The sequence below is a fragment of the Phragmites australis genome, chromosome 2 (genome assembly GCF_958298935.1).
Source record: "Phragmites australis chromosome 2, lpPhrAust1.1, whole genome shotgun sequence".
Classification (NCBI taxonomy): domain Eukaryota; kingdom Viridiplantae; phylum Streptophyta; class Magnoliopsida; order Poales; family Poaceae; genus Phragmites; species Phragmites australis.
In genome coordinates this window covers 5,312,007-5,325,560 of record NC_084922.1, presented here as the reverse complement: position 1 = coordinate 5,325,560, position 13,554 = coordinate 5,312,007, and the positions used below count along the sequence as shown (strand labels likewise).

The 13,554-nt window shown below is 44.6% G+C and overlaps 1 protein-coding gene across 1 annotated transcript; it reads right to left on the bottom strand.

The window, feature by feature from the left end:
- Positions 1 to 1,481: 1,481 nt before the first annotated feature.
- On the bottom strand, positions 1,482 to 2,349 carry LOC133895820 (uncharacterized). The gene has a single exon (XM_062336342.1). The coding sequence runs from the start codon at positions 2,256 to 2,258 to the stop codon at positions 1,692 to 1,694; it is 567 nt and encodes a 188-aa protein (XP_062192326.1). The 5' UTR covers positions 2,259 to 2,349; the 3' UTR covers positions 1,482 to 1,691.
- Between the last annotated feature and the right edge of the window lie 11,205 nt (positions 2,350 to 13,554).

Here is a 13,554-nt window from a genome sequence, read left to right as displayed (position 1 = left end):
AAAACTCGACCAAAACCCAAGTTGCCTAACGAGTATAAAAATACCCCCGACGAGGACTTAAAACCCGTGCAGGGACCCGTGGATGTGAGAGAAGGAGCTGAGGCGCCTATGCGAGTGCGCTGGCGATGATGGCAGTCGGGAGGTGGGCGTGGCGCGGGCCACGATCGGGAGGTAGATGTAGGGCAGGCAGTAGCGAGCGAGCACCGTGGCCGGGAGGTGAGAGGTGGGCTGCGATAGGTGGGAGGCAGGCATGGGCGGGAGGCAGTGGATGAGGGGTGGTCAGTGGAGGGCGAGAAACGATCAGGAGGCACCGAGGTGGGTGATAATGGGCGAGCGGTGGCGGGAGGCAGACACGAGCAAAGGCAACGGATATGGGACGGTTGACGGCGGGCGAGCAGTGATTGGAAGGCACCGAGACTCTAACTCGCGACCCTCACAGATGAAAATCTAGCCCCACCCCTGACCTACCACGTTGGTAACCTAATCCTAATATATTTTTTACCAATCTTTTCCATTTCATCTCTATTACTTCATATTTCACTTGTTATTTGTATAACCTAATACTAATAATAAAAGAGCCCTTTCGATCATAAATTTTTTTAACCAATAATTATCTAAATCTTCGTAATTAGTTAAAATAATATTATGAAACAGAGGGAGCAAATTAGGTGTCCAATTCTTGTATCGCGCGAGACTAATCTCACGAAAGAATACTTTTGACAACTCATATTAAAAAACACTACTGTCTAGCAGCTTCGATGAAGGGAAAAGAGAAATTGCTGGTCTGCCTGCACCATGAAAAGAACTGTTTGGTAAAAGTCTTTACCACGGCAGACAAAAAAGAGTGACGAAGGAATATCAGGTTTTGGACTTCGGCACGATACGGTTCAGCAGCTGTTCCGTGACAACATTTCCAGTGTGGCAATTGCCTCACGACGACGGCAAAGGGCAAAAACCCTGGCAGCCGGTGGCTCACACTCTTTTTCCTGTGAACTTATCTCGTTCCACGGAGTTACAACAGTGTTCTCATTTTTGGGTCAACCATATCGGCCAGAATAATCCTTGAAATACATAAAAAAACATGTCATTTGATTTTAGATAGAAATATCGTTGAATAAAAATATATCTCATATTCGTAGTTAATAATGAGTGAAGTGACAAAAGTAAACTGTAAAAGTGGCTAAAATATTCGAATTTCAAAGATTTTATTAGATGGAAGAATAAAAAAATTAACTGAGTTATCTCATATATATATATATACTCCATAGAATTTATCACAATTCATCGGTGATGTTTTCTTATGGTTTCGGTCTGTCACGTCAGAAAGGTCAGCATCCGTCCTCCAGCCAACATGTCATTTTTATCACCTCCATCCACGCAAACAACGTGGCGGCATCTTTCTTTTGACTTCACTGTTATTTTACTCCTACTTGCTTATAATATCTTCTTTAATAGGAGAAAAATAAAATCCAAAAGCAAAATGGGAAACCATTCTTCAGATTCTTTTTTCAACCATGCTTTTTCCGGCTCTGAGTGCTCTCCACCCAAGGAACCTTCCAAAGTTTCATGCATCTGTTTTACCCTTCTACTAAAAACTTTACACCAAAGTTAAAAAAAGGGTAACGCTAAGGTTAGCCAAAGGCAAAAACAAAAGAAGAAAACGCTAATCCACTGGCTGGTCGGGCCCATCATCAGACGGCCGGCATGGTCTCGTGACGAAGCGCCCCGAGATCCGACGGCCCGGAGAGCTCGTCGCCGAACGCAAACAGCCGGGCGTCGAAGCCCTCGTCGTCCCACCCAGCCGCGGCCGCAGCGGCGATGGCGGCGGCCGCCTCCGGCGAGGACCCGCCGTAGCCACCGAAGCCTCCGTCTATCTCATCCTCGAAACCCCAGATCTGTCCGTCGAGCCCGACGGCTACCTCCGGCTCCCCGGCGCCGGCATCCTCCGACGACGAGCAGGCACCCGCCGGCGGCAGCCCCAGCTCGTCGTCCGAGGCCTCGAGCAGGAATCCCAGCTCCGCCTGCGGCGGCGCCATGAGGTCGGCGGCGGCCGCCTCCTCGTCGAAGCTGGCTATCTCCTCCTCGAGGCTCCGCATGATGGACGCCAGGTCGCCGGCGGCGGCCGCGTCGGTGTCATCGTCGAGCAAGTCGAGCAGGTCCTCGGGCCGCAGCCTCTTGGCGTCGGTCTCGGGCGAGGCCCCCTCGGCGGCAGCGAGGTCGGCTGCCTCCCGCGCCCGCTTGTGAGATGAGCTCTCCATGGAACGAGCTAGACGTTTTCCTCTCGCTGTTCAAACGTACACCGATGATGCGAGGGCAAAGACGGAAGAGTACAAAAAGCGAGGTGCTCTGCGAGTTGGGGGCCGCCTTATATAGCGTCGGGGCGGATGGGCGGCTCCGGAGACGACGACTCTTGCGGGGGGGTTTCCGCAAAAACGCCTGGCGGTTCGGTTGCGGGTGCGGTGGTGCAACGAGTACTCGTCGTCGCCTCGTGTCTGCTTTTCTTTATTCGGTTGGGTGGGGCAGGGGGGGGGGGGGGGCTGCGCCGAGGCGCCGGACGGTGGTGCGTGCGTGCGTGAGGCGCGCCATCTGGAAGGCCAGCCGGGTCGTGTGGGCGTGGTTTCGTCTCCGTCCGCCGCGCCTGCCTGTTTTGTCCATGCTCTAGACTAGTTGAATCGATGGATGGATTGGTAGGGGCTTCGCTGGATGGTGTGTGGTGTTTAAACGGCGACGGCTTCCGTTCGATATTTCTGCCATTGTTTTTTTTAATTTTTTTAAAAGCCATCTGCGTGTCTGAATTGGTTAGTGGTGGACTTTAGTTCGAGTCCTCTTTTTGAGTCAAAAGATATTTGGATACAACTATACTTTATAGGCAGATCTTCAAAGAATATACCAGAACATGCTTGCCTTATGCGTGGGCAACCTAAGTCAAAGTATGTGTTGAGATAAAATAAATAGGCACTAAAACACATGAATAAAAGTAGGTGCACAACAATATTGGATTGAATTAAAGCTTTTTATCGTACCATCAGTTATTACCAGTAAGATTTCATGGTGTGAATAGTGCAAATTTTATTTCACATATCAACAAACCAAGTTTATACCAAAGTTTGTTCTCTACAATACTTTTTTACAAGAAAAGATTTCATTCATGCTAAAGGCATAGTACACAGATATGATCAAAATGATCCCAGCAATGCACCTACCAAATTTCTTAATAGCCCATTTGGAAGGAAATTTATTCCCATCTTATTCTTCCTTCCACTCAAATCCCATGCCAAATTTAATGGTTGATCTGTAGCCGCCGGACTCATCAATGGAATGATACCCTCCTAGGTTATATCCATCAGCCATCACTCTACGCTACTTTTTTTTTTTTAGATTCGACGCACCGTACGCAATGGACCGCAGTTGGGATGGGACACCGGGAGGCAACCCAACCAACCTAACCCAACCCAAGTACCCAACCACCTTTACTTGGAAGACCAGGCTCCCAGGTAAGCACCAAGCATGTGACTCAACCGTCCACGCATCGGCAAAACTTACTCTTCCAGGGTCCTTGGTGGAAATGTGTGGGCCACGACAAGGGATGGCAACTAGACCGATTCTTGTCGAGAAATGTTTTCCATCCTCGACTATATGTAGCTACAGGAGTTTTCTCTCATGTCTATCTTTATAGAGATTTTTTAGATTAGATCCTCAATAGATATATAAATTTAAATTATAGTTGATTATTTTTATATATTAATAATATATTTATAATATAAATAAGTAATTTATAGATACATATAAGGGTAATTAATATAAGATGAGTTAAATATTATAGGTTAAGAAATATATAAAAGTAATTTATTATTTCTTCTATGTAATATAATATTTATATACTAAAAATATAAGTATATATATGATATCACGGATATAAATTCCCTATATAAGTTCACGGGTAACCAATTTTTTAAACTCATCTCCTAATAAAAAAATTCTGCATGGGTTACCCGCGAACTAGCCCTATTGCCATCCCTAGCTACGACTAGACCTTGCCCAGGGGTACTTTGCGAATAAAATAAACTGCAGGAATCGTAAGATAACATGGTATGGGCCTAGATGAAAAAGGCGCGGTAGCGTCGAGATCGGCATTCTGGGGCCATCCGTCACGGGCGTGTCGCCTTTCCCAATTTCCGCTCCAATTTCCCGATTTAAACTATACTCTCAAGTCCGCTATCGGCTGCGTTTCAAGTCCGGCGCCTGGGAGATTCGCGTCCGCCAGCTGAGCCGAGCTGAGCCGATTGCGATCCCCACGGAGGCTCGAGCCGCTGAACAAATGGGCATCAGCTTAGCCTGGGCTCTGGTTGGACGGTTTCTGAGGGCTAGTGGGATGGGTCACCGGTCACGGTTTGTTGGTAGCTTTATGTCCTCTTTTTACCGTTTTACCGTATCTTTGTTGGTGTCTTTTTACTGATTTGGACCTTTCACCGGCTGGACTCGGTGACTGTTTATTTGAGCTTTTGTTTGTAGTTTTTTTAAAAGTTGTGTTTTTGTTTTTTTTAAAAACTGTTTTCGGAGGTAGACTGTTAGTTTCTACAATAAATTTTTAGCTTCTTAGTACATAATTTCTCAAAAAAACTACTCTCAGCGAGCTTCTCAGCTTTTAGTTTATTTTCTTAAGATTCAGCTTCTACCTTCTTCAAAAACCACCTCTCAACGAACCCGTTTGTTCTGTCTTTTAGCTTCTGTTTTTGACAGAAACAGAAACCAGAAGTAGTTGGAAACAAACAGGTCATTGTAGAAGTTGCCGAGGAAATAGTCCATCCATTTTATAGATGTTGCAGTTTACCTGGCACAATTAAGCGGGGCATACTCATACTCAGGTAAATCTCACGCAAGGAAGTAACCAAACAAGCTAAAACTTTAGACTGTCATATACTTTTGTTGGTTGTTTTTGTCAAGCAATAGACTTTTGAGGTTTGGCCATGTATAGAGCCGTACATTTTTGTTGCCACTGTAGAATTTTTTTGTGCGCGCCTAACTTCCATGCTACAGGTTTTTAGGTCCTCATTGGCATTCGCTTTCCCCAGTAATTTATCGGACTATAAACATTCAAGTTATATGAGAGTTACTAATTTTTAATTGAGTGATAATAAGATTATATTTCACTCGATAACAATAATTATTAGATGAAGATTTAACGGTTGATAAAAAACTGATTCGTAAGTGAATATTATTTTTATATAGTAGGAATATATCCAAATCAAATAATTGACGTACGATCGGACGATCAGCCGAACAACATGAATCTATAATTTCAATCGATGGAAAAGTAGTAATTCTAAAGTTATATTACTGGATCTCACCCTCAAAAAGAAAAAAAAAAGAATAAAGCTATCACCTGAATCTTGCCCTCAAAAAGAAAAAAGAATAAAGCTATTACTTGAATCAATCAATTTCTTTCTCTTCATCGTGAAGTACACGGCCAGCAATTACGCGTAAATGATGATTTTGGTTTGACATGTCCAACCACACGGTTTTATATCTAGATGTACTGCTTAATCCATTTCACACGTCGATCCGGACGCATTTTGCAAACGAGTCTCGAGACCGACAAATCTACCACGGTTTTCAAGCTAGTCTTTGGAAGAAATCTCAAATGTACCATGGATTATAGGAGGCTGTCAGATGGCCTGTCTTTTCATTTTCATCAGTTACTTTTTGCCCCTTCGTCTATCCATTTTTTGGGAGAAAACCCTTCGTCTGTCTCTTTTCCGGTGAAAAGTGAAAAAAGCAGTATTGGAGGCTTAAGTGGTATAGCAGCGTTGTCTGAATAACAACTTTTCTTAAAGTTGATTCCACGGCTAGTTAGTGAATTGTTAATGGTGACGATCGAGCTACCAAATTGCAATTACACCTCCTTAAATAGGTATAAATCCCCTTGTCATGGGTAGCTCCCCAACTATAATCAAAGGCTTACGAAGTTACATGAATTGCATCGACCGCTACCTCTAGAACGAGAACAGCTGAACGCCTGAACCTCCGCCGGCCGGTGGTTGCTCCACTGGAAAAGGAAAGAGCAAACAAACATATTGCGCCAGTCCTACCAGAACTACATCGAATTCTCCAATTCCACGCAAATGACAAGAGATTAAGGCTAAAACCTTGAGTTCCTCGACGCTTTTCCTCATGTCGCAGGCAAGAAAGTCCGCAGCAAGCATCCGCGACGCCGTGTCTGAAATGCCGCGGCTTGTTTACTCGGCGAGGTCAGGCGCACGCGTCAACTTGGGCACTTGGCCACGTACGTACGTCGCGGTCGCTTTCCCGTGCGACGCAGCGCATATACGCAATCCAGGGTTAGTCAGTCAAGTCGTGCCGAGGAATCACGACTTGGAAGGCATCAACACAATGCAACCGGTCGATGGAGTCGAGTCAAGTATGTAGGCAGATGCGCCGCAAGCCGCCGGCCGTGCTTTACCTCTTCCACTTGGACTCTCCCTCCCTCTGGCCTCCCCGTCGGCGACCCACACATGTCACGAATTCTTCACACCGTTATGAGGCAAGTCCTATGCACGGTTCGGAAAATCGTCTGTTACCGATCGGTAACCGTGATTGTCCATCTTAATGAGCCGCATCGATTTTATAAACCAGTTGGTTTTTAAATTTGAATAAAAAAATTCAAATTAGATTTAAAAAAATAAAAAATCCATTAAAACTAGAGAATTCTAAGACTATATGTGAACTAAATTTTTTTTAAAAAATATCGTTGGCATCACGAAATATATGCTCAAATATTGGTAGTTCAAAACAAAAGGCAAAAAAAAAAATGTAGAAATGGACTGAATGCACAGTGCAAACGGCCCGTTTCCGCCCAGCTTAATGGACAAAGGCAGAAGCTTTTCTCGTCATGTCATTCCACACTTTCCCCTCGTGTCGTTCCATAGCAAGAACCGAAGCTCTGTCGTGCGGCTGGCCAGATCCACCGCGCTGCCGTAGAAATCCAGCGAAGAGAACTTAAATATCGAGCGAGAAGGGTCGGTAACCGAGCGAGAAGGAGCAGTAATTGTCCGCATTTGCCGAGCTGAGCTGTGCGCCAGACACCGAATGGTTTTCGTCGTGATTCGATCGGTAAACAACTTAACCCGAGCAATTTTTTTGCCTAATTCGTTCGGTATGCTGCTTAGGAGGGCAACAGTTTGGTTTGTCGTCGATTCGGTCGAGCTGACCGATTTATTGCTTGATTTGTTCAGTTTTTGGCTCGATGTCGTCGGTTTTCAATCCAATGCGCTCGATTAATACGTTGTACTGGTATGGGTAGTTAATTTTGGTGAAGTTAATTATTTCTTAAGATATTTATGCATGACTAGCAATATGATAACACATGTTTATCAGTTTAACATGAATATACATAATTAATTGCGCTTAAAGGTTCTTTTAAATAGATCGATATATTTCGTTCATAGCGTATTATTAGTAGGATAACCATTGAGCTTTCTTCTTCCAACAGAGGCAATACAAACTAGTTAGATCACTTGTCAAGATCGGTCCAAGGAAATTGACCAATCCTATCTATATCTTAAGCCCAGGAATCAATTCCAACACATAGTGACTTTATTGATGATAATCATTACAATATCCATACCTTAATCAACGAATCATCTTACAGAAGACCTCTAAAGGTCGAAGAACCAAAACACTGCAGCGGATCCTAAGCGTAGTCTTCATCTTCACTGATAACTCCACAAGAGAAAAATCGATGCAGAACACCTCTCTAGAAATACATCCTCCACGAAGTCTTTCAATTTTTTCTTAACTGAGTGTTTAATTATAACAAGTGTAAGTATATATCGTACTTAGCAAATTGTAAACGAAATAGTATGCATATGAATGCTTTAATAAGAATATGGCTAAATAACTCTGTTGCATAAAACAAAATTTAAGTAAAACAATTTGAAAAGCGATAATAATTAAGTGAATAATAAACCACCTCAAGATTACATCAATATTGATCTAACCAACTGACCATCTCAACCAAGTTTCTAACCACCAAGGTTGAGCAAGAAACACCTCAACCATGGCTTCCACTGTCAAAGTTGAACTACAGACAAACTACGTCAATCACAATTCCCACTATCGTGACCGACCTACACCTCAACTATGGTTCCTACTGCCATAGCTGACCACACTAACTAAACTATCAAAGTATAATCATGCTAGGTTTTATATGCCGCTCGTGACCATGGGCACGGTTGAATTCAGTTTTAACTATACAGAGGTGGTCCTGGCTTATGAACCTCCCTCATGAGTCAGTTCGTTCCTGGAGGATCTGTGCGACTAGTTTGTTGCCAACTTATAGGGAACCTATATCCGACCTGGGGTCGAGGATGACCTGTACCAATTACAACCGCGACAAGGTGAGTCATTGTGAGACTTCATTTGGCGCTTCACCGAGTGCCAAAACACCATTCCAAGGATCACATGTGAATCTGTGGTCATAGTATTCAAGAGAGGGGCTAAAGACCAAAAGATGGTAGAGAAGCTGTCCACCAAGGAAATCTGAAGCACTACCGAGCTCTTCGAGCTCGTAGAAAAGTGTGCACTGGCTATCGAGGCCTGAGAGTGTCAGATTGAAGCCATGTCGTGACCAACCTCCGACCAATCAGCCTCCTCCAAAGGGGTCGATCGAAAGGAGAAAAAGAAGAACAAACGCAAGGAGAGACCGCCCGACGTCATGGCAGTCGAGGACCGGCCAACTGAAAGGACAATGATGTCGCCTATAGGGGGTGAATAGGTGTTTTTAAAAAATCTGTCCCTTTTTACTGTTGCCTAAACTTACAGCGGAATATAAATTAACGGATTTTTTACAAGTGAAAAACCTAAATATGCTAAGCTCAACTAGTGCACAATCACCCTAAATAAGTGTGGAAGTTACAATCTTAAGGTGACAGTAATTACTCAATAGTAATTGAAAAATGGCTGAAAATATTGTTCACGAGGCCAAAAACACTATTCACCGGATACTTTGAAGTGCCACTTCTTTCATTTAAACCTTGAGGATTGCCAACTTTTATATATACTTCACTCCATCTTTTCTTGATTCTTCACATGATTGATGTGAATCACGCATAGCTTCCTATGGCTTCGCATGGTTCATTGGCGCAAAGCCTTTACTCGCTCTTCACCACCACCTTGGTCCTTCGATGCTAAACTATTTGCTTGCCTTTCACCATAGATGATCCATTGTAATCGAGTCTTGCTTGTCTTTCACCGTCTTGCCATAGAAAACCACTTTGTATTCAACATCTTCAAGAAAATCATTTTATCAAATACGGAGTCCACTCTTGTTCTTCATTCTTAGCATATATGATTTCAATTCAACTTATACCTTCATATGGATCCTAACCCCAACTCACTCTTAAGCATATAGCACACGAGTTAGTCCATAAAACTCTATTGATAATATCATACCTTTAGTTACTTAATCTCCACAAGTAACTTAGTCTTGGAGTTTATTACCAATCTTTTTGAGCTTTTCTTTCTCCTTATGAGCATCACTAAGATCTTATTAACAAAGATGCATTTTTTTTTTGTTCTCATGGCATTTCTCAGTAAATCCATGATTCATCACTTATGCATCTCCTATGAAATAACCTAGAGCTCATTTACCTTAATGCATTTTTAATCTCCCCATTCACTTATAGCTCATGCATATCTCTCAATGTATTGCCTATGGAACAACCTACTAACAAACTCAACATCATTGTTAGTCCATAGGTTTTGTCATTAATAACCAAAACCATACATAAGGGCTAGATGTAGTTTCACCAACCGCGTTGGCGCTTTGAGAAGATAGAGGGGAAGAAGGGTCATGGCTAATGTCCGATCCACCGCACAGATGCCCATGAACTGACTAAGTGTAAGGTTGTGCGGAGCATCATCGACAAATGGCTTGGAGAGCGTAAATCCAAACACGACGAGGATAGTGAGGATGGGGCCAACCCCAACCAGTAGGTACTGGGGTTCCAGCAGATCGATCATATGGTCCACCACATCTTCAGGGGCGCTGCGACATATTACTTGAATAGGGAATACAAGTTGGTGGTTTAGGGAGTGTGGTCGTCCACGCTAGTCCCAAGCAAGCATTTGAAGTGGTCGGAGGTGCCCCTTACCTTCAGTCAGGCCGACCATCCCACGAGTATCAAGGTACCTAATCGCTACCCTATTGTGGTCGAACCCACATTCAGAACATCCGATTGGGTCGCGTCTTGATCGATGGAGGGAGCTCCATCAAACTGCTCTTCGCCGACATGTGTCGACGCCCTGCAAATCCCAAGGAGCACGTTGAAATAGTCTCACCTCTTTGGGATTATCCCAGACTCTTCGACTAAGCCCTTAGGGTGGGTCGAGCTGCCCATCACTTTCGGCTCACCAAGTAACTTCAAGACCGAAAAGGTCATGTTTGATGTAGCAGACATTTGGGACTACTTATAATGCGATCCTGGGACAGCTAGCGATGGCCCAATTCATGGCCATTGCCCACTACACATATCAGGTGATCAAGATCCCTGGTCTGACTAGGGCCATCACTATGTTTGGCAGCGTAAAGATGGCCCTGCGCTGCAACAAGAAGAGCCTCAACATGGTCGAGGTAACTCCGAGGTCACAGCCAGAGAATGCTACGCCTAGTCACCGCCCGGTGAAGGCTAACGTCAACGCCAGATAGGACAAGCGGCTCAAGGCAGTATGCCTTGATGACTCTAACCCGACCAAGACAATGCAGATAGGCGCCGGTCTAGGGCCCAAATAGGAACTCACGCTCATCACTTTCCTTCGGATGAACTTGTACGTCTTTTCATGGAGTCCGTCTGATATGTCCGGAGTCCCCAGAGATATGATCGAGCACAAGTTTTTCATGCGACCTGATGCATGACCAGTCATACAAAAAGCATATCGGTTCACAGCTGATCAAAAGGAAGCACTTCAAAAGGAGATTGACAAACTCCGGGAAGCAGGCTTCATATGAGAAATACAATACCCAGAGTGGCTGGCTAACCGAGTCATGGTTCGAAAACACAATGGTAAGTGAAGAATGTGCGTCGACTTCACCGATCTCAACAAGGCGTGCCCACAAATGTCTTCACTCTACCCTGGATCGACTAGCTTGTTGACTCAACCACTGGCAGTGATCTTCTAAGCTTCTTAGATGCCCATTCGGGGGTACCACCAGATAAGCATATATAGGGAAGATGAGGAGAAGACTGCTTTTGTGACACCCTTCGGGGTCTTTTGTTATATAAAAATGCCTTTCGATTTGAAAAGCGTCGGTGCCACCTACCAGCATTGTATTTAGCTCATTTTTCGACCACAGCTCGGTAGAAATGTTGAGGAGTATGTTGATGATGTGGTCATAAAGAGTAGAACCAAGGACGACCTGGTCACATACCTCAAAAAACGTTCGACAACCTTCAGAAGTACCACATAAAACTGAACCCTGAGAAGTGCATGTTTGGAGTCCCATCAGGGAAGTTGTTCAGGTTCCTTATTTCCAGTCGAGGGATAGAGGCAAACCCTGACAAGATCATAGCCATCGACCGGATGAAATCCCCAACTAGGCTAAAGGAAGTACAAAAACTAACAGGATGTGTAGCAGCTTTGAGCAAGTTCATCTCAAAGCTGGGAGAGAAGGGACTGCTACTCTTCAAGCTCCTGAATAAGAGCAACCACTTCCGGTGGACGTCAGAAGTGGAAACAACCTTCCAAGATCTAAAAAGGTACCACTCTTCCCTTCTTGTGTTGGTCGTACCTCGAGCAGACGAGGAGCTCTTGCTATATGTTGCAGCTACCCCATAGGTCACAAGCGCGGTACTGGTCATCGAGCGAGAAGGACTTCAACGACCAGTGTGCTGTGTCAGTGAAGTCCTACATGATGCGAAGGATCCATACCCACAAGCTCAAAAGCTGCTATAGGCCAATCTGATAGTCACCCGCAAACTCAGACACTACTTCTAGGCCTACAAAATCAAGGTAGTCTCCTCGCTCCCGATTAGAGAAATTCTCCGCAATAGGGATGCGACAGAAAGAACAACAAAGTGGGTAGTAGAGCTTGGGGAGTTCAATCTCCAGTTCATCCCCCGAACGGCTATAAAGTCTCAGACGCTAGTCAATTTTATGGCCGAGTGGTCATCTTTTAAGCTTGAGCAGGTACAACGACTAGAGGCGGACAAGCACTAGATCATGCACTTCAACGGATCGTTACGCTGAAGGGAGTAGGTGCTAGAGAGGTCCTGACCTCACCAACTGGCAACCTTCTCTGGTACGTAGTTCAATTATATTTTTTCAGCCACTAACAATATTGTGGCATACGAGGGCCTCTTGTCTGGAATGCGAGCAGCCTCCACACTTAGGATTAAACATCTGTTAGCGATAGAGGACTCACTATTGGTTGTTAGCCAAGTGCAAAAGGAGTTTTAGTGCTCTGATATGACAATGGCGGCATACCTCACCAAAGTGAGAAGACTGGAGTGATGTTTTTTCGGTTTTGAAGTCAAGCACGTCCCTTGTAAGGACAACTTCCTATTTGATTAGTTGGCCCATCTAGCTTCTTCTCGCGAACCTGTCCTGGTTAGAATCTTTGAATAAAGACTCATACGACCATCCACCGCGGTCTTCGGTCAAGGTGATGGGGATGTTTCGCTTGAAAACGGAGCACCGGAGGCAACACCTCCTTCGGTGCCATCGACCTCGAGTGGTCATCATGTGGTCACCCTGCTCGATTCAGATATGACCTGGATGGATCAGATCTCAGACTATCTTCAGAATCAAGCAATTCTTGACAATGATGTGTCAACAGAAAAGGTCTCATGGTAAGCCCCCAGATACTCCATGGTAGAGGGACATCTTTACCGTCGAGGGAGGCATGGCCTTTTACTGAAATGCATCACTTAGGAAGAGGGGAGCATAATACTCTCTGATATCCATGCCAGGGGAGCAAGGATTTTATTAGCTCACTGCCCTCTAGGATACTTGCGAGCTAGTGAAATGGTGCGAGTCATGTCAGTACCATTACCGACATACCAACCTACCAACCAAAGCACTATAAACTATACCACTCTCTTGGCCTTTCGCTGTCTAGGGGCTCAATATCATGAGATCATTCTCTAAAGCCCCAAGTGGTTTTGAATTCCTATTTGTGGCAATTGACAAATTCACCAAGTGGATAGAGGCCAAGCCCGTCAGTAAGATCACTTCGCAACAGTGATTAAGTTCATACGGGAGCTACTAGTGCAGTTTGGCAGTCCAAATCGAATAATTATGGACAACGAGACTCAGTTCACCAGTAGTGCTTTCCAAAATTAATGTGAAGAAATCATGGCCAAAGTTTACTATGTGTCTGCGGCACTCCCACAAAGCAACAGACATGTCAAAAGGGCTAATGGGATGATACTGCAAAGGATGAAAACTCAGGTCTTTGATCAGCTTAAAAGCTATTCAAGATGCTGGGTGGATGAACTACCCAAAGTGCTCTGGTCGTTGTGAACAACTCCCAATAGGGTTATGGCCGAAACCCCTTTC

Coding starts and splice junctions, on each gene's coding strand:
- LOC133895820 (XM_062336342.1), bottom strand. CDS start 2,258: ATGGAGAGCTCATCTCACAAGCGGGCGCGGGAGGCAGCCGACCTCGCT.